The sequence below is a fragment of the Anolis sagrei genome, chromosome 6, assembly GCF_037176765.1.
Source record: "Anolis sagrei isolate rAnoSag1 chromosome 6, rAnoSag1.mat, whole genome shotgun sequence".
In the NCBI taxonomy this organism is placed as follows: domain Eukaryota; kingdom Metazoa; phylum Chordata; class Lepidosauria; order Squamata; family Dactyloidae; genus Anolis; species Anolis sagrei.
Genome location: NC_090026.1, coordinates 106,862,785 through 106,889,652, shown reverse-complemented (window position 1 = coordinate 106,889,652; position 26,868 = coordinate 106,862,785). Strand labels below are relative to the sequence as shown.

The 26,868-nt window shown below is 39.2% G+C and overlaps 1 protein-coding gene across 1 annotated transcript in view; it reads right to left on the bottom strand.

Annotated features, from left to right (window-relative positions):
• The window catches only part of MALRD1 (MAM and LDL receptor class A domain containing 1), a 230,601-nt gene that overhangs the window by 143,751 nt on the left and 59,982 nt on the right, over positions 1–26,868 (bottom strand). Inside the window, 3 exon segments of the mRNA XM_067470328.1 lie at positions 1,470–1,715; positions 18,523–18,817; positions 21,324–21,571. Coding sequence (XP_067326429.1) covers positions 1,470–1,715; positions 18,523–18,817; positions 21,324–21,571 — 789 coding nt within the window.

Sequence of the window (26,868 nt, the reverse complement as noted above, 5' to 3'; positions counted from 1 at the left end):
GGCACATCTAATCAGAATTATGCACCACTGAGTTTGAATCATCTCCCACAAATGTGCTACAGAAACAGCAAAATGATTCAGAGAAAGAAATGGGATTGATTTCATTACATTTTTGGTCAAACTATTGTTTCATTCTATTATTAAATGATACTTAAGCAACCATATGTGTTTATCCCATATCCAGTCATGTATACATCTCCCTTGCTTTTCTTTTTTTGTCTTCCTTCTGTTGAATTTTAGATGGTGAAGAGCCATTGGATAAAATATTGTTTTCATATGCACTGTAAGGAACATTGGTACCATCATACAATCAGCAGTTGTACTTTGCTTTAATCTGTGTTCTAAAATGACTTGGGTCTCAGGCTGAGAGAAACTAATAACAATAAAAATAATAAATATATGAACAGAACTGCATTTGTTTAAAAGTTGGTGAACTATGAATATGACCTTTAAAAAAGTTTGCAACAGTATTTGGGAGAAACGAATACTGCCGTAACATCTTCAAGGGAAGCATCTCATCAGCATTGAGTTCCAGAAGGAAAAGGTCACTTCTAACACTATAGAAATAGTGTGTAATATCACAGCAATTGTAATAATGACCTTCAAACTGGAGAATTTTCACAAATAACTTGAAATACGATTCACCATTGGATGATGAAAAGAACACTGACTGTGAGAGGAGAGCTTGAGGTGGCAGCGGAAACATTCATTACAAATAAGTTTCCTTGTGGAGTAATATGCACTTTGTATTAATGCTGTCTTGCTTTGCCTTGGGAAACTTCATAACCTCAAAAGGCACAGAAAAAAAAAGTTTGGACAAACCATTCAGAAAATAAATTCTATGGGAATATTTGTTAACTGATATTATGTCAACTTTGACTTATGAAGATCCTGTGAATGAGTCTTTTAAATCCCTCTGTCATCAACAGTCTAGTTTTGGTCTTGCCAAATCCGGACTGTGACTTTCTCAATTTTGAGTCTATCTATCATTAAAGTAGCCTTCTTTGTTTCCTACCACCTTCTGTCTTCCATTGTTGGCAGCTACCATTAGTTTCTCTTCTAGTGAATAATGTCTTTTTATAATATGTCAATACAATACAAGTACAATAGTCTACATCTACTCCTCCACAAAGGCCACAAGTAGCTGTTTGGCACATTTAGTCTGACTCCTCCACAAAAGCCTCCACACATGTCATCCAACACCCATATATGTGGTGCTGTGAATACATTTAGGCTTTTTGTCTGTGCCTAAGAACCAGATTTATTTTTAGAAAATGGCACCACATAAAGCCAACCATAAAGAAGATACTCCTTTACAAGTCCATGATTTCTGATAATACAATTGAATTAACAAACCATTTTCAACCTGAAGGATTTAAACATGGACTATGGAGATTCTAAAGAGTTGTAATGAGTCATGATGATAATATTTGCAAATATTGTTGTTTAAATTCACAGTGGCAACAAACCTTTTCCGTTTCCAAGTGTGTGGTCCTTGGAAGGTCTGAGACTTTGAGGCGAGCTGGTTCTCATAACCCAATCAAAGTTATCAGCAAGGGAGTTCTTCCAGCCACACATTCCATTTTCAAAAGTGCAAGAGGTGCCGCATTCTCTCTCATCAGTATTATCCCCGCAGTCGTCTTCAAAATTACAGCTTTGTTCTGGTCTGTAACATTTGCCATTGAGGCACTCCAAATAGCCATGTAAGCAAGAGCCTGAGGAGATAGAAATAAAAGAAATGAAGAGGAGATCTGGACAAAACCTAAACATTACTGGAAGCTTTACCATTCAGTCCCTTTGACTTTCAGTAAGAGCAAGGTGGGTTTAAAGTACTTTTATTAAAAGCACATCTCTGCTTTTGAAGCACCAACCCATTGTCCTTTTACATTGCATGCTTATGTGAAGAGCCTGCAGTAAATACATCCCAATCTTCTTTGAAAAGTTTTCCAAAGCAAAGCTGGACTCGTATATATCAGGGTCCTAGCACAAATATGACTGCTAAGGTGTCCTCAAATGACTATTTGAGGTGATTTTACGATAAATTTCGTTTTTAAAAAAATGAAACTCCTGTTATCAAGAGAAGTGTAATTTCTCAAAATAAGCCAGAATGACTGACATGGGTCCCCGCTACACTAACCAGTTGATGCACTTTCTAACTGGTATTGTAGAAAGTTTTTTTTCCATGTCAGGAGTGACTTGAGAAACTGCAAGTCACTTCTAGTGTGAGAGAATTGGCCATCTACAAGGATGTTGCCCAGGGGACGCTTAGATATTTTACCATCCTGTGAGAAGCTTCTCATATCCCATTGTAGAAAGTAGTCAGGTGGAGCCATGGTGAACTCAAGGATATAATAGGAAATTCAGAAGCCAATCCAGTCATCAATTTGTAATGGACTCAGGGCCAGGAGTGCTTCCAGGCCTAGTGATCAGTGCTGATGGGTATGCTTTTTCTAACATATAAACTTTGCATCACTTTTGATCCAGACTTTGGTTAGCATTTGCATGCCTAAGCTCATTAGTTTGTATGGTGCCGAGTATCTGCTTGCTTGTTTTTGTCACAGCCACTCTCTTCTTGTATCATTTTAATGTGCTGCCATTTCCTTTTCTTTCTTTCGTTTTAATTAGATGATGTGTTTCATTATGAGCAAATAATTTGTAACTATAGCAACTTATTTTACAAAGAAAACTAAGCTGTTTCTTTTCTCTCCTAGACCTTGTGTGCATGTGGTAAGCATGGATATGACTATTATTCAGCTTCTTCTTTGCAAATTTCATTTCTCTGCCTGTGAGATCCAGTACTGTCTTAAACATTTCCCAACATCTTCTCAGTATCACATAGCCATAGAGAAAATGGTTCAGCCATGTACCCTGTACAAATACTATGTGATTCTGTGAGAGGCTACCTTGCTGATCAGCCAATTCTGTCCATGAGACATATGGTTTAGAATGGTCCCTAACATTATTTGCAAGACTTTTGACTCAGTCAGCTGGCCCTTGGCATACAAATCACTATGGAAAAGATCTCAAAAATCTGCAAATTTTGAAAACCACAGAATTATAACAAATGAAAATAAAGATAGTCATGCAAGATCAATTAAGTGGAGACAGTAGCCCACTGGAAGCATTAGGTAGGACAAGAGAACAAGGGCACCTTCTGACTTGCATTTCTCGGCAATTGGTACCATGATACATGTTGTTGTTGTGTACCTTCAAGATGCTTATGCCTGATGGCAATCCTAAAGTGACCCTATCATTGGCTTTTCTGGAGATTAGAGTTGTGACTTGCTTACGGTCACCCAGTGGGTTTCCATGGCTGACTGGGCAATTGAATCCTGGTCTCCATAGTCATAAGCTAATGCTCAAACAACTGCACCTCTCTACACTGGAGATAATTTCTAGCTATTGTGACTAGAATCCCTTGATAACCTTATACTCACAACATATGAAAAAAATAATCAAGTTGGATTTTTTGGTAGCAAAGATTAAAGATAACAGGCTAGGGAACCTTTCTATATTTTAAGCCTTTAGCCTCACAGTGAACTTTGCACAATTAAATTCCATTTGGTGATTCATTCCTCTTTGTAGCTTCTTCCATTCTAGGAATTAGTGGAAGCTTTCAGAAAGCCTGAGCATGATGATGGCTTAATGCAATATGTGAACCTCAAAGCTGTATATTTTTATTTCCAAGTTATTTCTGAAATTATTTGGCTGGGAGATGGTCCCTTTGGAGTCTCTTTTGCTTGGATTAAACTACAATGCTGAAACAAAACAAATGAAAAATTCACTTCATCAGAGAAAAATGTGTGAAAATGGAGACTGGGGGAACTGCAGAAATAACTAGAGACATTAATAGGCACACTGAGCAAAAGGAAACTGCATAAATGATTTATGCCTGTGTTTACAGGACTGAAAAACTATAGCCATAGTCCCAAACAGATTAAGCAGAAAGCCTCTTTGAAGTCACTGTGCTCATGAAAACGAAACCCTGTTTGAACTTGTTTTTTCTTCAGTTCAAGGAAAGGGGAAATATTGTTTTTAAGATAGCTCAAAATATGTTTGTTAAAATGTGTGATGCCTTCTGGAAGAGGGACATTAAATTGTTTCCTTTTCCTTTAAATACATATGTTGTTGATACTTTATGATATAATTCAGTTTATTGACAGTTGCCGACCATTTTGACATTTCAGGGGCCACATTACATCAAAGGTACAGAGCTAACCTTTCTCCTTCACCAAAACAAAGAACCTTGATGATCAGGGTTACTGGAGTAAAAATGAGAGAAGACTCTTTATCTTTAATGATTTTGTAAAAAAGAAGGAATTGCAGTGGTGTTCCTTGTAATGTGGTTTGATAAGCAATAGCTGGTGAAATTATCATTATACAGCCATTAAAGATGCAGAAGCTATCTCCACTTTTGTGTCTGGTAACCCTACCTCTGGTAGTCCCTCCAGGTGACTACCAGAGGCGACAGCATGATCCTTATTTTTGCCTGGGTTGCAAAGAATTGAAAAGAATATACTATAGAATTACATGCTTTAAACTATTATTTCCTGACAAAATAATAAAGGAAAGATGACACAAAAAGTGGCTTGGCTATTTAATCGGCAGGAGAAGCTTCCTTTTAAGGTTCAATAACTTTTTCCACAGCAATGATCTGCGGAGAGTTTTAGCAAGTGAACTTTTTGTTCTTGTCTGGCAGAAGCATCGAATAATAGGCCCAGAGGAGTTGTCAGTGTCTCTAAGATTGAATCCATGAACTGAGCTGGATTTACAACAAATAATGATAATGACTACATGGAAACCCTTAGAATCAATGCAATCAAAATCTTTTGAAAGAAAGTCCAGAATATAACATGATTGAAGAGAGAGAGCATAGCTGCTCAGCAGCCCATGCACCAGCAGTATCCAGAGATTACATGTAGTAGAGGGAAATTAATATTTTAGAATTCAGACATCTCTAAAGCAAAACAGCAAGGACTAGGTTGGACAAAACATTTTTGCCAGTTTTAAGTCAGCTATATCATCCCTTGATTTGGGTTCTGGTGCTGCTTTTAAGAATGTGTTACTTAGAACTGGCATTTTTAAAATGATTCCCAATCATGTGTTTATTGCTTCTGTTTTTGTTTTCTTCACTTTGTTTCTTCTTCGGAATTTGTTACTGCTATTTCAATGTTATTATAAATATTTCACAGTGTCCATGTTGCCCAACTGTGATTTGAAAGAAAAGCATACTGAATTTAATACCGACGGCTTCTCATACTGCTCAGATGTTTGGACAGGGAAAAAATAAGCTTCAGGTGGGCGAAATAGCATTTGTAAATGGGGTTCCTTAAAAAAAGAAAAGCATTAAGATGATACATTTTATGTTCTTACTGCACTAGTAATTCCTTGATGATATTTTAACTTGCTAAAAGGTGAGGTTATGGACCTCATCACATTGAATTCCTTGATGTGGGGGACACCAGTGTGGGAGGGGAGGTGTAGGGTAGTGGGGAAAATTGTGGCATCACCCGCACCATCCATATTTCACTTCTTCACTTCACTTTATTTCTTAATTAGTCACTCTCCACCAAGATGCTCTGAGCAACTTACAATTTAAAATAGCATTTCACAATATAAAACATTCAACATAAAAACCTTTAGCAGTGACGATTTGGCAAATTTGATCTGATTACTTAAATGCACAACCAAACAGCCAAGTCTTGAGCGCTTTTACAAAAGGTCGCAACTCCAAGATTGCTCTAACATATGGAGGCAATGAGTTCCACACAATTGGAGCATAGGTCAAAAAAGCTCTATGCCTTGTAGCTTCCAGGTGTACCTCCCTAAGGCCCGGTATGTACAGGAGATTTTCCTGGGTGGATCGAGGTAACCACTGATGGAGAAAAGGAATAAGGTGGTCCCTAAGAAATAAAGGTCCTTGGCCATTTTGAGCTCTAAATGTCAGGATCAGTATCTTGTAAGAGATCCGATGTTCTATTGGTAGCCAATGTAGTTGTTGCAGAATCGTGTATTATGGGATCTTATAGATGATCCTGCTAGCAGCCTAGCTGCCGCATTTTGGACCATCTGAATCTCCTGGGTTGTTGACATCGGAAAGCCGACATATAATGGGTTGCAATAGTCCAACCTAGTGGTGACTGTTGCATGGATTACTGTTACCAATGCTTCTACTGAAAGGTAGGATGCCAATTTCCTTGCCTGGCGAAGATGAAAAAAGGCCTGCTTACTTATGGCAGTGATCTGGGTCTCCATTGTTAGCATTGAGTCCATCACAACCCCAAGGCTTTTAACAGTGGTAGACGGAACCAGAACTTCCCTATCAAAATCAGGCAGATACTGGATTAATTCTGGTGGCTGGCTGGGCCAGAGTATCTAATTTTTTGCAGGATTCACTTTTAGTTTGCTCGCTCACAGCCAACTCATCACTGCTTCCAAACACAGCTTAAAGTTCTCAGGAATCGCGGTTGCCCCAGGTTCAAGACGCAAGAGTAGCTGGGTATCATCTGCATACTAGTAGCTCTCTATGCCAAAGCTCCACACCAGTCCAGCAAGTGGTCGGACGTAGGTGTTAAATAACAGGGGCGAAAGGATAGCACCCTGGGGAACTCCACAACAAAGGCAGGAGCTCTCAAAGCTTTGGCCTAACCACTCCACCTTCTGTCTCCGATCCCGGAGAAATGAATTGAACCATTTATTGTCCCCATGATTTCTAACCTGAACACGGGTAGTCTCCAATGTTCAGTTTGATGACTCCTACCATGCTTCCTTGATGCAACCAGCATGGAGCCTTGGCAGAAGTAGTTGTACGTCATGGGATGGGATCCGGTGGGCTCTATGCCGACTGCATCAAGGAAGTGTCATAGGACGGGGAATTAAGATAATGTGATTGGATCCTAAGAGTCCTTTAACCCTTCACAGTTATAGTTCTACATTCTACCTTAACTGGCAAGGCAAAATACTATGGAATCCTGGGAGTTGTAGTCTAGTGAAGCATTAGTGTTCCTTTGTTGAGTATTTTAAATGCTTTTCTCTAAACTACAATTCCACGGGAGGTTGTCAGGGCAGTTAAAGTGGAATATAGAGCAATATTTCTGGGGCCCAATTGCAAATTTTCCCTCCTAGCTTCTTGACTTATAGCATTTTTTGTTTTGCCATTAGAGTCAACTCCAACATAGTAGGAAGACAGCAAGGCTGAATTATCATCCTCTGTTCTGCTTTATATTTCATGTTTAAATCTATTATCTGAATCACAGTGAGAAAGTGAGATATGCCTTTAAAATAAAGACACATGATATAGTAACTGTGAAGCCACAATGATGTTGAGGAAAGAATGAAGTTCATGTACTCTCACATCAACTTCTGTTTTGGGGATGGTTGGGAAGCACAGTGGGTTAGAGAGATCCCTGAGATCTTAATAATTTAGCTATGCACCTCCATTTATGTATCTATAGATCATATGCAAATCTCTAAAATAATATTATCTATACCTGTCTTTTCTTGTAGAAGTCTATTTTATTGTAGGTTATGGTGAGGTGCTGAGACTGAACTAGATGCTCAGTCTCAACACCTCACCTTACTCCCTGGTCACCAACTCATTAGGGGTCTTTGTGATTTCTTTGGCATTTCTCATGAAAGGCTAATTTCATCTGTGTTTGAATTGATTTCACCTTAGACCCAGAAAACTAGATATTTATTGCAAATATACTAACTGGTCTCCTAGGAGCCACTTGGGAGCATAGTCTGAGACTGCAGATGAGATAAAGATACTTACAAAGAGAATCCCTAAATATATGGTCAAAATGGACCTTTAATGCTACCTCTGTAGCAGGATTTGTGTCTGAAGGGAATACGTGAATGAGGGATAGAAAGAATAATCATAATAACTCCTTCGCAGATTGAGAAATGAGTTTCCTGACAGTCAGGATATCCATTTAGAAGGAATCGTAGACCAGTGAAAATGTGTGCAATTTTCTCTTACCATTTGAATGTTCTGAAGTGGTGAGGAAATATTATGAAGGGGAAAGTGGGAGTGAGTTTTTCCTCACAAAAATAAGGGAGGGCTACACAAAGAAATCTGCATGTTTTTCTCCATAAAATAATCCTTTCATACATGTTGGTATGTTTGAATATAGTTAGAATGCTTCAGAGAAATTTTCTCCTGCTTTGTTTGTGAGAATGAAATAAACCTGGGTTTAAATCCCCAATTGACACAAAACATTATAGTCTCAGACAGACTAGGAAGTTCTTTCTCCAGCACAGTATACCAAGAGCAACATTTAAGTGGATAAACAAAGGAAGACAGCTAGAAGTAAAAATACACATTGGGTCTCTTTGATACTATGTTCTCCATTCTTTAAAAGAGGGGGGAAATCCAATGCCATGCTTTACTTCTCAATCAAAAGAGAAAATACGAGTAATAAGCTGTCCATGACAAAAGATAATTACGTTTTCAGCAATAACAGCCACTCAGTCACATATACACAATCCCTGTGAAACTAGCTATTGGTGACTGCTAAAAATAGTTTTATTGTCAAAAGGTAGCAAAAGTCATCAATAGTCCATTTCAAGCTGTCACACATATCAAAAATGTTCCTAACACCCAACCACAAATCTAATCCTTCCCCTCCCCTTCATGAAACCATGTCTAGCTTTAGGCTGGAATAACGCTAGAGAATGGGATAGCTATTTGTGAAAGTTAAGGAAGAAAGTGCAAGAGCAGGCTACAGTTGAACATTTAGAAAACAAAAGTAATAACTACAGATGATTTACATAACTTAAAGATGGCAGACATCAAATAATTTTCTTTCTATGACTTGACTCATCATTAATCAAAATGGAGACTGTAGTCAAGAAATGGGGAAAGACAAAGATAACAGGATAGAGACTAGATAAGATCCTGAAGTATAAAGATATATTATTAAGTATCAAAGGCAGAACCATCCATGAATGACATGGTACTTCTAATTTATGTATGGCTGTAAAAGCTATTCAAATGTAATCCTGACTACCACAGAAATCTGAGGATCCAAAGTAGAACTGAAATCAGGAGTACCTTCAGGAGAAGCATAATGCTATCCAGCACAATGTGAATTCTCTATTTCCCAGTCTGTCTTTCAACTGACAAGGAATATATCTGACCTGTCTGGATTAAGGTCCACTTTGTTGGCCAGCAAATAGTCCATTGCAGCTGGCAGTTTAGTACATAAATTAGAAGCAGCATCCTTGGAATTAGGTGAAAAAGAATGATTAAGTTGGCTATCATGACCTGATCCCACAACTCTGGACAGCCTCTTCCAATAGCTTCATGTATATGTTAAATAACATGTGGAGACAAAAGAGAGCTCTGTAGGATCACATAGGTCAACAGTAAAAAAAAAATTGAACAAAAACCACTATGTTCCCTCAGCACCATTATCTTTGTTCAGCCTTCCATGAAGGAGCAGAGCCACTACAAAACAGTGGGTCCAATGATCTCATCACCCATACTTCCTGTTGCCAGTTACATCCCCCCCCCCTCAGTTAATCTTGCATATCACTTCTTTACAATTAAGTCAGTCTTTTCTCAGAGCAATTAGGTTTCCCAGGAAGGAATGGATGGTGTCCTGATTGACTGGCCTCTTGTCCCCTTCCAGTTTGTGAGGTGCAACCATACAGACACCAGGGGAAGGAGAAGGAGGAGGAGGATCCTGCTATTTGCTATACAGTTGGCCACTGGAGGAGCACTGGCCATTGAGGGAGGTGGGAGCCAGGAATGAGTGGCAGGTGGTTGGTGAGTCAGTGGGCAGGTGGAAGGCGAGATTCTCCTCCTCCTCCTAGCAGTTTTTTTTTTAAAAAAACCACTTTTCTGCTGTTGCAGTACCTCAGAGTAGGTTTTAAGCTGTGTTTAGTCAGATTCACCTGGAGTCAATACCACCCACGCACAAGAAGAAGGTGCACTCCAAGTTTTGCAGAAATGAAAATCCAGTGCAGACTTCTGACTATTGAAAGGGAGGGGGGTTAAATACAACCAGGGAACTGTAGCCAGAAAAATCTTTTTGGGGAGGGGGGGGGTTGAAAATTTTGGGGGGTGTTTTGAAAATTTCGGGAGGGGGGGGTTAGGGTCATATTGAAGCAAAGAGCACAGCAGGGGGCAGAGCAACCTTCAATAACCTGCAGCTCCGCCCCTGTCAACCACCTCCACCAAGTCTGGCCTCCTTAATGAGAGCATTCAACACCCCCCCCCCCAACTTGGTTGCTTCACTACATTGGCTATTGCTGCTGCAAGTAATGACAGTGTGAATAAATTGTCAATATTTGCTTGAGATAGTGCTTGCAGTTCTGGAGGGACTCTTAATTTTTTGCGTCTCATAGACTTTGCATGGGGATTTGGTTAACCAGTTAAAATTCATGAGTAAACCTGGTTATTTTTTTAACCTCAAAGATTTCGGGGGGGGGGGTGAACCCCTAAACCCCCCGCCCCTTCGCTACAGGCCTGAATACAACTGGGATGTGAAAAGAAGTGATCAGGAAGGAGGAGATGACAAAGATGCTTCCCTGTTTGTTTGTTTGATCCTTCTCTAGGGCCCTAATCACATTAAGGATGGGATTTGCCACACGAACTGGACCTGGCATGGGGAACCTTTTGTGCCACGCCTCACATCACCCTCCTTGCCCCTCACTCCATCCCATGGGGTGAAGTATTGCCACCTGGCTTCCCCTCCCCTTGTTGCCTATGCAACACAGGATAACCCCTGTGTTGCTATCATGGCTTACTATGTTTTAATTTCACTTGTGCCATGGAGCTCAAGTATATCAACCATGTGGGATGGGAGCTAGCAGACTTCTTGCAGCAAGTGAGGTGAAACTGTCATAAGATGGGCAATTTTTCCTGTCTGATGAGGGCTTAGATGGCACCAGGCCCGCAGTCAGGATTTTGATTGGGGTGGGGTGGGGGGCTGAGTCTGAGTGAAAGAGTGTATTGGGGGTATCGTTACCCCAATACCCCCATGTATATGAGATATATTGAGCATGGTGATCAGATCATTATATGAATAAACATAACAGTTTAAATAATGTACCAGTAAGGCCTTTTTGCAGACCACCATGAGAATTTCGGGGGGGGGGGGCTGAAGCCCTCCAATCCCCCCCCCCCTGGCTACATGCCTGGATGGCACCTACCCATTCTTTCATTTTTAGCAGTCAGCATCTGCCCCCTACTCACTCTCTTACTATTTGGTTCTTGCCTTTTTGATCATCCTGGGCCATTTCTTACTTGTGAAGTTTCCCATGCAGACATCTGTGAAAAATTTAGTCCCACTTGCCTTCATTAATAATGCATAGATTTATTGTGTTTTAGTAAGATGTTACTGTTTTATGTTTTAACATCAATATTTTATAATTAAAATTTTATGTTTACTGCACATGACACCATTTTCCAGGGGTTTTGCAACAGGAGATGGGCCAAATTGCCTCTCTAAATGGAAATTCTCTCCCCAATGATTCCCCCCCCCCCCCCCATTTTTCAGAGGGCGAGATGTTGATATTCAGTAGAACCTACAAGTCTTCTAACTGCTATTCTTTTGCTGGCTTTGCCTTCCCCCTTTCTTTGGATACCTAAACCATATTTCTCAATGTTCAACTGAAAAATTAAGAGCCCCTGCAGAGAAGTCCATCTGTCCTGGTTTCTACCGAAGGCATCCAAATGACACCCCCCTGTAAAAATGAATTAATTTGGAATAACCTTGGTTATTCTGAATTAAATCTGGGCCTTCTTGAAAGGCCTGAGTCTAATGGGGTACTGGGCCTGTGGAGACTTACTACCAGCTAGTCCCAGGAATACCTGGCATTGAGTTCCCATCTGCCATCCCAAACCTTCTGGGTTCCTGGAGCCCAAAGATCCAGGATGGTGCCCAACCTCTCTCCCAGCCTGCAAAATAACACTTAAAGGTTAAAAAAAAACCTTACCTAGCTGCCATTAACGTCCTCCTTGCCTGCACCCCCCCCCCCCTCAGACTCCCAGCACATTATTTTCTCACACTAGGAGGACACAAGGAAGACCTTAATGGTGGCCTGATAAGGTTTGTTAATGTTAAAAGGTTGTTTTGGAGGGCTTTGGGATGGCATGTAGTCACCCTCCTCATGAAAGCCCAGGTGTTAGGTGGCTTGCAAGGATGAAAACCCATCCCGAAGTAGGCTTTTTAAACCCTCTTCAGTGCAGGTTTTACCCCTGTGTGGAAGTGCCCTAAGTTACTAACAAGTCTTGGGAGCCACTGTTGTGTAGTAGTTTGAAGGTTGGTTTTCAACTCTAGAGACCAGGCTTCAAATTCTTGCCAGCTATTGAAACCCATTGGTTACCTTGGACATGTCCCACTCAGCCTCAGAGAAAGGCAACAGTAAACTTCCTCCAAAGAAATCTTGCCAAGAAAACCCCATCATAGGCAATCTATGTACTTCTGCCTAATCATAATAATGTGATAAAACAAGTTATGAAATTTCAGAACTGTTTTATAAGCATTTTTGTTGGCTTGATTTAATGTGTTGCATTTTAAAGTTACACTTCCAATTCTTTATCACTCTGAACATCCTTGGAATCATTTTTGACAAAGGACAAGTATAAATATTTTAAATAAAATAAATAAAAGCAATGACTATCTGAAATGAAAGAAATATAATTGTGGCAGGAGAGTTTAGATTCAACGCGAGGAAAAGAATCCCCATGCCTTTAAAATTTGACAGATTTACTGCAATTGCCAAAGAAAATGACAATGTCCTGTCAGAGACTTCAATCATTTATTACTCCCGATTCAATAAACACAATTCTACATAAAAACTTTTAGGCACTTCCCTTTCAGAATAAGTTGACTATTCCATTTTATGTGTTGCCATCTCATTAATGATTGCAAATCTTTGATAGATCCTCAAAAGTTAAATTCTCACAATTTTATTTGCAACCAGTTGCTGTGCAATATTATAGACCAAATTTCAGCAGTACCTTGGTATTCTGCTGCTTTATCTATTCTTATATGTCCTACTGCTTTCAGTAGATTCACACTCTACCATGTGGTGTAGATGCTGCAATGTTCTAGCCTTGCACAGATTGTTTGGCTCTGCTTTTACTGCAGGTAAGTACACAGCATTTCCTGACCTGGTCATGTGCACAGAATATAAATCAGGCTAACCATCTTCCTGCAGCAAAATTAACTCCCCTTGCTTTCTCTCTTTTCTTCTCTTTTTCTTGCTGTATTTGGACTGCATGTAGATCTGCACTGGGAGGTTTCAACCTCCTTGTATTTGGATACCAGAACTATACTGGGCATCATTTACAGAATTAACTATTATTCTTTTTTTTAAAATGGCAGATATAGAAGCAATTCTGATCCAGATGTTCTAAACCAACTCTTTATTATTTACTTATTTATTTACCTTATTTATATCCCGCCTTTCTCTACCGCAAGGGGGACTCAAGGTGGCTTACATATGACACCTCAGCAGTGCCTTTCTGTAGTCCAATTGCACATATTCCACATTAAAATGACTGCATTGCACTATTTTTTTTTTACTATTAACCATTTTACTATCTATTCCCCAATCTAAACTAGTACCCCTTGGACATTTAAAAATATTATTCAGATAATTGTTAATTACATGAATAATGCCACATTAAGCTTGGCAGAAAATAATGCTGCTTTCTGTATTTTACACTGAATAAGTCAAAGATTATAACAACCTGAATGCATATTTCCCCTTTTCAGTGTTTCACAATAACAACTGGTTGGGAGCAAACAGACAAGAACACAAGAACAAATACACTGGACTTCAAATGCAAAATGGAGCATTATCTGGGCAGAAATATACCTCTAGTTCTTTTTCCAGAAACTAAAAAGATCACCACAAGCCTAATATTAGAGATCACAGGGGAAACAATGAAAACAATGCAAGGACTAACCAGGAGCTTTTAAATTCATTTTCTAAAAACTACAGTTGACTAGATAAAAAGCAAATAGGGCTGGAAATAATTTCCTGGAATCTGGAAGGCTGGGAAAATAAAGTGGCAGATCGGGAATTTATTGGAACTCTATGGAAATGTGACATAACTTGTCTGCAAGAGACCTGGACACATGAACTCAATCCTCTACTCCGACATGTTTATAAAGCATTTAGTCAACCAGTCATAAGGAACTCTTTAAAAAGGTAGAGGAAGTGGCGTTTGGGTGTTCTTTGTTTCAGTAGAATTAGCAGGAGAATCCTAGGTGGTGGATTTTGGTTTACATGAAACATTTTGAAATTAACTCATCACCACCACCACTAATAACTGAAATAGTTCAATTTATTACATTATCTTTGATTAACTGATCTTTTGAACAATTAGTTCCCAGGGCAGACCAGGAGAGTTATAGGTAAAGGTTGTGACTTATTGGCCCCAGGGGCATATAGAATGCTTATGAATACCATCAAATGTACTTTTTTTTGTCATTCATAATGCACCTGTCTCTGACTTGGAATACCCCCTAAAGCTTGTAATATTGAGGTTCAGGGGACTGGCTGCAAAAATCAAGTAGTGAACTAAGAGTGGAGATATCTTAACCCAAAATGTTACCTCTGAGCATAAGAAATACATCTCTTTGCAGGACACCATTTTCTGCCTCTCTGACACACTCAGACTCTCTGTGTTCTAAATGTGAATCCATGCAGGGGTATGTGAAAATTAAGCATTACATCCTGCCTGTCCTATATTAGAGTAAATTAATTGAATAAGTGAGGTTTTCCTAAATGACAATCCAGCCATTTAATAAATGGATATGCTCTAGTTGGGTCTTGCAATTGGAATCAAGTCCAAGTTCACCCTAATTTGTAGAATTTAATTATTCACCATCTTATTATTTCACTCTTTAAACAGAGAAGATTGACTGGCAAACATGATTCCCGGAGTCTGAATAAAAATAAACATTATATCTTTGACCTGAATTTTGTTGTACGAGCAGTTTCTTGCACTGTACCCTGCTCTTCTTGGCATAATAAAGGTCAAAGAGCCATGAGTCTTCAGTGCAGGTAATCCCATTGCCTCTGATCTTCCACAGTTCTGCCAAAAAGTTGCATTAAAAAGCATTGACCTTGAAACTCTGGAGATCAAATGTGAGCTACAGATCAAACCAGGTAAATAAAAGGTGGGTGGGAGGTAGATTGCTGTTAATCTGAAAGTGTTTAGAATTTGTGAAGTGCTTATAGATTTAGAACTTGCTTCTTCCAGAAAAAAAGAAGGAAATAAAAAAGAAAGACAGAAATTTTGACAAAAATACAGAGTGTTGGTTTGGAAGCTTAATAGAAACAAGGATGATTGGGAAGAAAGAAAAAGATGAATACATTCAAATATTTCCCACTGTAACCTAAAAGCATGTGAGAATCAGAGCTCTTCAGATATTATCGAATAGCAGTTCCCAGTTTTAATCACCACGGCTTTTTTTGGGGGGGGGGGGGGTGCACAACCCCAACCATTGTGGTAAATAAATTTTAAAGGGCAATAACACAATAATATGTGTTCTAAATGTGAAATACTTTATAAAGGGCTGAAGAAATGCTTCTGAAAACCACTCTGTATTTGGGTTGTTGTAGGTTTTTTCGGGCTATATGGCCATGTTCTAGAAACATTCGCTTGAACATGCCCATATAGTCCAAAAAAACCTACAACAACCCAGTGATACCGGTCATGAAAGCCTTCGACAATACACTCTGTATTTATTTTTCCTAATACTAAGATACACTTAGTGGAATGTCGGTTTTTATTTAATGTAATGAATAGTTTATTTATCGCGCAGTTTTAAAGATTTCATTGAGAGTGAAGAAATAAAAAGATGGCCACTAATTACTGAGTGAGAGAAGTGTGCAGGGAAAGTATAAAATTATATTGCAGATGAAGATATTATGGCTTTATTCTTGAGAACAGTGCATGGATGGAAAGTTGTAGAAATTGGATTTTTCTGTCCCCTTCTCCTTTCATAATGCCTAAATGTCTATGAAATGCCTTTCCGAACCATCCGGGGGGGGGGGGGGGGGAGTGTATGATGGGGCTGAGATAACTGCAATGAGAGCCAGAATCTCCCAAACTGACAGTAGTGTCTTACACAAGAGGAGTTCTGTTCATTCTAAATGTCTCTGTCTAATATGGAGTAATTCTGTGCCATCTCATTAACTGCATCTTTGCCCTCCATCTACTTTACACTATTTTGGAAGAATCCTTTACTTATAGTATAGATCAGTGGTTCTCAGCCTGTGGATCCCCAGATGGCCTTCAACTCCTAGAAATCCTAACTGATGGTAAACTGACTGGAATTTCTGGGAGTTGTAAGTCAAAACACTTGGGGACCCACAGGTTAAGAACCACTGGAGATGGATAAAGTGTGGACTGTGAGCTCCATGTTGTTTCCAAAGCCTCCCAGCATTATGCATTTTCCTCTTTTTTGCCCCCTCAATGGTCCCAATGGAGAATGGATATAATTTTGCCATGTTCTTCACCTTCCCTGCACAGTTTTATGTCATCAGGAAGTCTTTTTACCAACATAAAGTTATCTAGAAGTCAACTTTTGCTGTTGAAAAAAGACTTTTCTTTGACCTTAAGCAGCCCAGATAAAGTAAGAGTATTTTACATTGGAATGTGAGGGGCATTTGAGGAAAAACACTGTAAATAAATGGGAAAATTTGGGGTAGCAAGGAATCTCCAAAGTCCCCTTGGGCCAGTCTAGCTTTCTGACCCTTAACAATTTCCAATTCTAGGTTCTTGTGGGTTTTTTCGGGCTATAGATTTAGAGCAGAATTTCCAATTCTGCTCTAAGGAAAACCCCATTTTGAAAGTCTGTCTCCAAACTCCAAAATCTTTTGCTATTTTTATCTGTGTAGGCTATAAATATAACAGGTGTTTCAAAAATTGACTTTAGGTCTTAGAAAGTTATAAACAATCTTTTTACTGCATGGTCTCTAGAGCATTCTATGCCAGTGCATTGACTTGGATAAACATAAACCAAGATTTTCTTCTGTTTCTTGGAACATAAACTCATCAACTTATGAAGTCAATAAAAGTCAATAAAATAAAGCCAGTACTGTCAAACTGGATTGTAATGACCTAGAATTATTAGCAGAACTGAATATAATTTACTTCCACACAGAATCAGAATATGCTCAATATTTTAAGGGACTTGTGTGATTTTAATAATTGATATAACAGTTTTAGATGTTTTTAATTTTTGGTTTTTAACATAAATATTTACCAACTATATATTATTTTTAAGGCATTGAATTGTTGCCGATGTGTGAGGCCACTCTGAGTCCCCCTTGGGGTTGGGAAGGGTGGAGTACGGCAGGGTTGTATACTCTCACTCAACCTATTCAACTTGTATGCAGAACACATCATGCGATGTGCAGGGCTTGACGAATGCAAGCCTGGGGTAAAAATTGCTGGAAGAAACATTGACAACCTTAGATATGCAGATGACACCACTTTGATGGCCAAAAGCGAGGAGGAGCTGAGGAGCCTTCTAATCAAGGTGAAAGAAGAAAGCGCAAAAGCTGGGTTGCATCTAAACAAGAATGATTAACAACTGGGAAATAGAGGGAGAAAATGTGGAGGCAGTGACAGACTTTGTATTTCTAGGTGCAAAGATTACTGCAGACACAAACTGCAGCCAGGAAATCAAGAGACGCTTACTTCTTGGGAAGAGAGCAATGTCCAATCTCGACAAAATAGTGAAGAGTAGAGACATCACACTGACAACAAAGATCCGCATAGTTAAAGCAATGGTATTCCCCATAGTCACCTACAGATGTGAGAGCAGGACCATAGGGAAGGCTGAGCGAAGGAAGATAGATGCTTTTGAACTGTGGTGTTGGAGGAAAGTTCTGCAAGTACCTTGGACCGCCAGAAGATCCAACCAGTCCATACTTCAGGAAATAAAGCCTGACTGCTCATTGGAGGGAAGGATGTTAGAGGCAAAGATGAAGTACATTGGCCACATCATGAGAAGAAAGGAAAGCTTAGAGAACACAATGATGCCAGGGAAAATGGAAGGAAAAAGGAAGAGGGGCCGACCAAGGGCAAGATGGATGGATGGCATCCTTGAAGTGATTGGATTGACCTTGAAGGAGTTGGGTATGGCAATGGCCGACAGGGAGCTCTGGCATGGGCTGGTCCATGAGGTCATGAAGAGTTGGATGCACAACAACAACAAATACTCCTTTTCAAAAGATGCACAGTATCTCCTGGATACTGTGCATGGATTCTAAGATCTACCAGGGAGGCCCTGCTCTTGGTCCCACCTCCGTCCCTAACAGAGGTGGGACCAAGAGGGCATTCTTGGTGGTGGCCCCCCGGCTCTGGAATGCCCCCCCCCAAGAGATTAGGTTAGCTCCCACCCATGGAGGCAAACCAAGAATGGAGGAAAAGCAACATTTTTAAAACACATATCATTAAAGTATTGTCATGTTTAGCCCTATGTAATGATATATGTGATATTGCAAAACTAAAGCAAAGAAAAAGCCCACTCATGAAATTACCTGTAGTGGGTAATTGTGTAGGTTCATCCGGTAAGAACTTGGATGATGATAGACATTCTCTTGTAAACACGATGTCATCAAGGGCTATAGATCTCCTGTAATCTTTCCCAGCACGCCCTTCAAAGATGACCCAGAAGTCTTCATCTGCTCCCAATGGTAATACTACTCGTTTCCAGAAATTTCCCTGATTCTCAGACAGACTGAACAATGTTTTTCTAGTTTGATTTGATACTGTCACCTGGGAGACAGTTAGTGATCCAATATTTGCTCCATACATGTGGTAGTAAAATATTATCTGGAGAAAAAGAGAAGCAGTAAATTGTTGTATACCATTATTTATTTATTTAGGGCTTTTATATCCCTCCTTTCTCAACCTCTACAGAGGGACTCAGGACGGCTAACAAAGTGGCACCCCATGGCGTCCACATCAAAACATAAATATACAATTAACAGTAATGTAATAATAACAACATAAAGCAGTATAAACAGTATAAAACTGAATAAACATTATAAAAACAATATAAAAACAATATAAAAACACAACAAATAGTCAGTGGTCACCGATTTAAATCATTATCCAAGGGCAGTCCATCAGTTCTAAATCAGTCAACACGTCAGTAGGTTAGCTTTTCTCCAAAGGCCTGATCCCATAGCCAGGATTTTACTTGTTTCTGGAAGGTCAAGAGGGATGCAGCAGATCTAATTTCACTCAGGAGGGAGTTCCATAGCCAGGGGCCACCACAGAAAAGGCCCTATCCCTTGTCCCTGCCAGACGCGATTGTGACAATGGGAGGACAATGAGCAGGATCTCCTCAGATGATCTTAGGGCCCTAGGTGGATCGTAGTGGGAGATACGTTTGGACAAGTAAACTGGGCCAGAACCATTAAGGGCTTTATAGGCCAAGGCCAGCACTTTGAATTGTGCTCGGAAGCTGATAGGCAGCCAGTGGAGCTGGCATAACAGGGGTGTTGTGCACTCCCTGTACCCAGCCCCAGTGAGCAGCCTGGCTGCTGAATGTTGGACTAGTTGAAGCTTCTGGGCAGTGTTCAGCGGCAACCCCACGTAGAGTGCATTGCAGTAGTCTATTCAGGATGTAACAAGAGCATGGACCACCGTGGCCAAGTCAGGCTTCCCAAGGTACGGGCACAGCTGGCGCACAAGTTTTAACTGTGCAAAAGCTCTCCTGGCCACCGCCGAGACCTGGGGTTCCAGGCTCAGCGCTGAGTCCAGGATCACTCCCAAGCTGTGAACCTGTGCCTTCTTGGTGAGGTACATATTGTTCCTTTGTAATGTGAAATAGTTACGTGAGAACAGAATCTCAGTAAGGAAATTCTGACAGATTGGTCTAACATGTTTTGTGTTTAAATGTTTTAAAAGTATTTACATTCTGTCTTCAGAGGAGAATACCTCAAAGCAGCTAAAAAGGTTTCCAAAAACCTACAAGCAAACTGAAAGACAAAACTAAACAAGATAATTCGATATAAGCAATCCACAGCAGTACTAAGTAACTGATCAACAAAAACTAACTGAACCATTTTCCAAAACACTGCTTTAGTACCACAATGTGGAAATAATAAGTAGAATAAGTAATAAATTATAATTACTTCCAATTTCACTAAGAAAGTCATACGTGCATGACACAATGGACAAAAATACTGCATGGTTCAACAATTTAGTGCATTCTCTGCTTCTATTTCTTGTTTGTTTGTTTTTTTTTTTTGTGGATGCTAGGTAGATAACAAAATTGATGTAAGAAGGACATGTTTTGTTCCATAGGGCAATAGGTTTCATCATTGACATGTTTTTTAAAGTAATATATTCGTTACTTTTAAGGAAGAAGAAAGATTTGTGTTGACTAATCCTGCCTGACAATTTTTTATAAGTAACTTTCCAATCTATCAAAGATGCTGGATTAAAAATTGCATTTAAAATACAACAAAAATGGAAGAAAGCAAATCTACTTGAAGAGAGGTTTCCAAATCTCAGTGGCTTTCTGGAAAGATTCCTATTCATCACAGCCCAAGGATGCGCAGCAGGTACTTGGGGATCTTTAATAAATTAGCAAATATTGACTCACAATTGTTTAACATAGAAGTTGTTTTTCCTTCAAAATCAAACTTCCTGTGTTTTAATTGCTGGGAGTAAACCAATCTTTCCACTGACAGAGTATGAAAAATAAATTCCTGTTTGAGAAGCGATTAGCACCTTTTCTCTCATTTTTAAAGGTATAGTTATTCCCTAGTCATTCTCTATTCTGATTTTGGAACGTATAGTACCCTCGTCAAAAAAATAAATCTGACTGGTCGTAAAGTGCATTCTATCTTTCTGATACCTGCCTTAGGAAAAGTAGCAAGCAGAACAAAATGTCTTTCTTTGAAAAATAAATTGTTTATTTTTTTCCTCTAGCAGATGTCAGTGGGAAAAAAACAGATAATATTTTTCATTGTTCTAATGCTCAAATGAATTCAAAGAATTTGTTCCTGCTTGCTTTCAATTGCTTGCTATCTAAAATCTGAAAAGTGGGGAAAATATTCAGCACATTTTGTTGCAAGGTGTCCTTTGCTCCAGGGTGAACAAGATTTGCGCTTTAATGCCACTGAAGTGTTTTATTTCATTCAAACAATGAGATTTTTTTTCGACAGAAACCAAGTCAGAACCAAGAACAAACACATTGCATTATTATAACGTTCAGTTGAATAAAATAACAAGTACGTTTTCTCCGAGGGATGCTTCAGAGACATTGAATTCTTGTGGATAAAAATTAATGTCTGTTATTCTTGCTGGATAATTTTGCACATACCTTACAATTTTTGCTTTTCTTGCTTATGAGTCCACTAGAAATTCTGGCTTCTTGCCCTGGCAACTGAGGGAAGGAGTTTTTGATAGAGATGTAATGACCAGATGGTTTGTGCAAGGTATGATCAGCAACTGGCCCAGTGATTAGTCTTGGGATGCCTCCAGATCTAAGATTCCAGTCAAAGTCGTCATTCTGGTCTTGTTCCCAGTCACAAAGATCAAATTCAAAATCACAGCGTCCAATAGAAACACCTGACCAAAGGAAGGGGAAATTGAGATTTTAAAATAATGGAAAAATGCCTAAATGAATTTGAAAATAATAAACATATTCTCCCTATATTCTCAACATGATTGAGTTTGAACTGCATTATATGGGTCTACTCTATGTAATGCAGTTCAAACTGTATTATTTTTTCAGTGTAGATCTAGCCTCAGAACTCGATTTCACAATGTCTAAATAAAAACAAAATGTTCACCATATTTGATTTTATTTGTTAAAGCTTGCGTTTTTCTAATAAAATTGTTTCAAAGATGCAACAAACCACTTCTTTGAGACGAACTTTTATATCAATCTTATTACCATATAAAAGTAAAGTGTTGACAGAAATGGAATGATCAAAGAGATTAACTATTGAAATCAATAGCAAGATATAGCTTGTTTCATACTAGAATTACCTGTGAAATAAGGATTTCATGCTGGATCAGTATCAAAAGAAACAATTAAACAGACCAAAAGGCTGCTGAACTAGTTACGTTCTGAGAATTTAGGAGATGGTGTAATTTCCTTTTACAACTAGGGAAATCTAGCTTTATTCTGAAGTTGCTGACAAAATTAATGAGGAAAGCACATTGGAGAGGCAGAGAGAGCAAATTAATGTTCTACAGTGTTTGTTTCCCAATGTAATAATGCAAACGATAGTGTCTGATTTTGTTTTGTTTTTAAAATGAGGCAATGAAATTACTTAAAAGGGATCCCTTTTCTTACAGGAGTGAGGCTGATTTTTAACTTTATTGGAAGTCCAACTGAAGTTGAATTTACAGTATGGACTGCGGGTAAAAGAGGGTCCTGACTGGTGAGCTATGCTAACCGCCAATGTTTCCCAAATAAAAACTCACCAAGATGAAACAAATGACAGAGAGTTTTATACAATCTGCAGAAAGGATGTAATGTACAGCAAAAGATGCCCAAAATGAACAAACATAAGTATACATTGCACAGGCCTGAATTCTTATACATTTAACAGCTATTCATGTTTTCTCCCTCCACCTGCTTGCTTTTCTGATTGGCCAGCAAAGGGGCTGGCCTGAAGCAATTTTTTGTCATGTCAGGAGCAACCTGAGAAACTGCAAGTCGCTCCTGTTGTGAGAGAATTGGCCATCTGCAAGGACGCTGCCCAGGGGACGCCCGGATGATTTTGATGTTTTTATCATCCTTGTGGGAGGCTTCTCACATGTATCATGAGGAGCATGAGGAGCTGGAGCTGATAGAGGGAGCTCATCCTCTTCTCCCCGGATTCGAACCTGTGACCTGTCGGTCTTCAGTCCTGCCGGCACAGAGCTTTAACCCACTGCGCCACCGGGGGCTTCTGAAGCAATGCCCTAATTAGTTGGTTCTGCGACAACATCTTCAGGCAGGAATTCCTTGATAGGAGGGAAGAGACAGAGGAGGAGTGGCCCCAAGGAGAACCAATCAGCTGTTGAGGGGTGGCTCTCCTGGGAGGAGGCAGACCCAGGAAGCCCATGCCCATTGTGGTATGTTGTGACACCTGTAGCCTTCTAGACTAGCACCTTATATCTCCTTACCCCATGGTAATAATGCATAAAACCACTTTTACTAGCTGGCTTTTGTTTGCCCTGTGGTGGTGGTAGTGGGGGGGGGGGGGAGGAGTGATTGGGAAACCATCTTTTAATTTGTTTTATTGCATTTATATGTTTTAACTGTTTCATAATTTTATATGTTATGTTTATTATTTGTATGTATAATGAGGCATTGAATTTTGCCAAAATCTGTAAGCCGCTCTGAGTCCCCTTCGGGGTGAGAAGAGCGGGGTATAAATACAGTAAATAAATAAATAAATATTATTATTATTATTATTATTATTAACTTTATTTGTACCCCGCTAGCATCTCCCGAGGGACTCGATGCGGCTTACACAGGCCGAAGCCTCAGAACACAATACAGTAAATAAATAAAAAAAACATAACACAGCAATAAACAAAGCAAATCAAAATAGATGTCAGCCTGTTCAGCCTATGATTGTGTCTAATGATCAGGTTGCTTTGGATGATGGGAATGACAATGTTATTCATGTTCAAGTTGATTCTTCTGATGGGAATGGGGATGCTGTCCTTGAAGATATTCCTGAAGGGAATAGGGGTGATGGTCTGTTTCCTGGACCTGGTTTTGGAGATGAGGGACTTGAATGCAGTTCAGTTGATGGTTTAGAGAGGACTGTATTGCTGCAAAGGGATTCTCAGGTCTTGGGAAAGGCTCAACACCTGGTCAGTTATCTCCAGGTGCAGATTTTAATGAAGGCTTGAACAAAAGAATTGCTTTTAACCAGCAAAGACAAACAAATCAGAAATTAAGGTGCTCGATCAGATTAGAGCAGAAGCTAGAAGTGAACCCAAAATTGAGGAAAATCCGTTCTTAGCTGTTTGGGAAACAAAGTAGACATATAAGTGCCAAGTACTGAGTCTAGCTTCAGACGAAGCAACGTTGGATTCATGATAAGTTCTTCATGCCAAGTTCCTGAACCTTTGTCTTTGTTTGATTCCTGCTTTAAGTGCCTTTGCTGTTATTTTGTCTTTGAAATTAAGCCTCTGGTTTCATGGACTTCTTTGGACTATTTCTGTTTAGATGAATTGCTCTTTTTTACTTTCTAATCAATTGGATTTACCTTTTACTGTGGGTTACTTTTTATTGCTTTGGCTTTTATTTCCCTCAATAAACTGCTTGCTATTTTAACTCAACTGTGTGGTGCATAAAGTGAAAGGGAATACTGCTATGGAGTGCCACACCCGTATTTGGAGAGCTAAGGGGCTTTCTCTTGAAACAGTCCAAATTTGGATGTATATTGTAATCCTTTGGTGATGAGGAAATTCCACTGGAAAAACAATGTGGTGATCTTCTGTAATTGAGCTTTGGATGTCCAATAAGGAATCCTAGTGTGCACATATTTTGTGTTACTATTTCCACAGTCAGCCATTTCTCCACTCAATTAAGACCATCAGAGGATAAGTACCAGCCCAGTGTTGTCAGATTGAGAACAGAAACCTCCTACTGAGCTGTGCACGCACACACAATAGATTTTGAGAGTATCTCAGAAGAACTGCGGTGGGCAGTTTCAAATGAAAGCATCTTTATCAGTGAAAAGATTAATTAGATTAAACTGATTCTGATATTTTTGATGAATAGTCAAGTTTTTAAAACTCTGAATCCATTTTAAGGATTTTAACTGTTTACTCTTAATAACATTAATATTTAATTCTATTATAATGTTTTCATATTTTGGGGTTTTAAATTGTGCCAAATTGGTTGTATTTTAAGCTACTTTGAGTCTTGTTTGTAAAAAAAGCAGGATATAAACAAACATAATAATAAACATAAACATAATGGTAATAGTCAATATTTTTCTAATTATAAGTCAGCTAATATATGGATTATTCCTTATTGTATTGTATTGTAATGTATTTTTATTTGGGTTATTGTGAGTTTTCCAGGGTGTATGGCCATGTTCCAAAAGTATTATCTCCTGACGTTTCACTTGCATTTATGGCAGGTATCCTCTGAGGTTGTGAGGCTGTGAGTCATGGCCAGAATCACAACAACCCAGTGATTCTGGCCATGAAAGTCTTTGACAATATATTTTTTATTTGTTTGTTTGTTTAATTTGTTGACTGGTTGACTGTGAACAGCTGGTGTACATTTTTAAAAATTAGCATAAACACTACAACCAAATACAATAACAAGGAAACAAGGAAATTGTCTGACATACTTCCATCTTTAAATTATCATGTAGTGTTTGGATCAGGTCCAGGAAAAAACTTTGTTCAACTCCACAAAGTTTATTATCTGATGTTGAACCCATCATCACCTCGACAACCTCAAAGTGTGTTGGATTTTAGCCCACAGTTCTAATTGCATGCCAATACATCCAGAGAGTACCAGGTTAGGTACTGCATAAATCCAACACAGTAGATGCATTCTATATCTGCCTTAAAAGACAAAGCTTCAAACTCACACACATATACACACACAAATGGAATCAAAACTCCATCACCCTTTAGACATTTATCACAGCTTGCTTGCTTTTTGCACCATCAATACATGGTTTTGCGGGGCTCAGGAAAGATTTGTTGTTGAGAGACACTACAGACTGCATTTTCATTTTAATGCAAAAAGTCACTCAAGAAATATTTTTTCTTAGACATGAACATCTCTAGAGAATGAGATCACAGTATATGCAGAGCCATCCCAATCGTATTTTATCCTCAAAGAAGCGATCACAGATGATCACAGCCAAGCTGTGTCATTTGGTGCACTTTGAACAAAGATCTTCCTCTTGGAAAGGAAGTGCACATAGGCCAGCCAATTATCTTATGTCAAAGAAATAGGCCTGACTTCAACAATGGTTTATATTCTACACTTAATTACATTTTTATCTGTTGAAGAATTGTTCCATTATGCCATTTCTCTCTCTCTCTCTCTTTCAGACAGACACCCAAGACATTGCTATCCTCAAGATAAATTAGCAGTGAATATGGGGAAAGATTTGGCTTTTGCACAGGCTAGATGAGGAATAGATCCATAATATTCTCATGAGTGGCAGAGATCCCTAAATGAACACAAAACATATTTATAGAGCTAGAACTAGGCTTGCATGCAATAGAGTTGCACTGTCATCATAGGAAATGAATTGTTGGCAATTTTCTTTGATTCCCTGTATGACTCATGAGCTGTTCTGGGCATGTGAGGTGGCATTAAATGCTTCAGGGGGAATCACCTCCTCCTCTTTTCCCATTGTTCAAATAAATTGAGTCCTTTCACTTGCAGATCTGCAAGAGTGCATCCAACCTACATTTATTGTATTGGATTGGTTTTTCTATAGTAAACTAATCTCAGGATAGCACCTTGATTATTTTCAGCTCTTGGGAAAATGGATTTTAGGGGGAAAACAACTCAACAAATCTCTTGGCTATCGTGGCTGGAGGATGTTGAGAAGTCTTGTCCAAATAAAATCACAATCCCTCCTTGGACTCCTGCTTATGAGAATGTTGTTACAAAGAGGCAGGAGATACGGCCTGTCTGTTGCTGACTTGCTTTCATGGCTATATGAACAAAATAAAATGTTCTCACCTCAAACCTGCTGCAAGCAGTTGAGACAAGATATGGCCAGTTCTGCTGCAGAAGCACTACTTCCAGTGTTTAATCTGTCACAAGAACCGCAGCCTTAGTGTTTATAATGTGTGGACAGCTGGATCCAGGGTGATCCAACTTCAACACTTCAAAAAGACCTATAGTTGTTTTATCAGCCAAAAGCACCTGA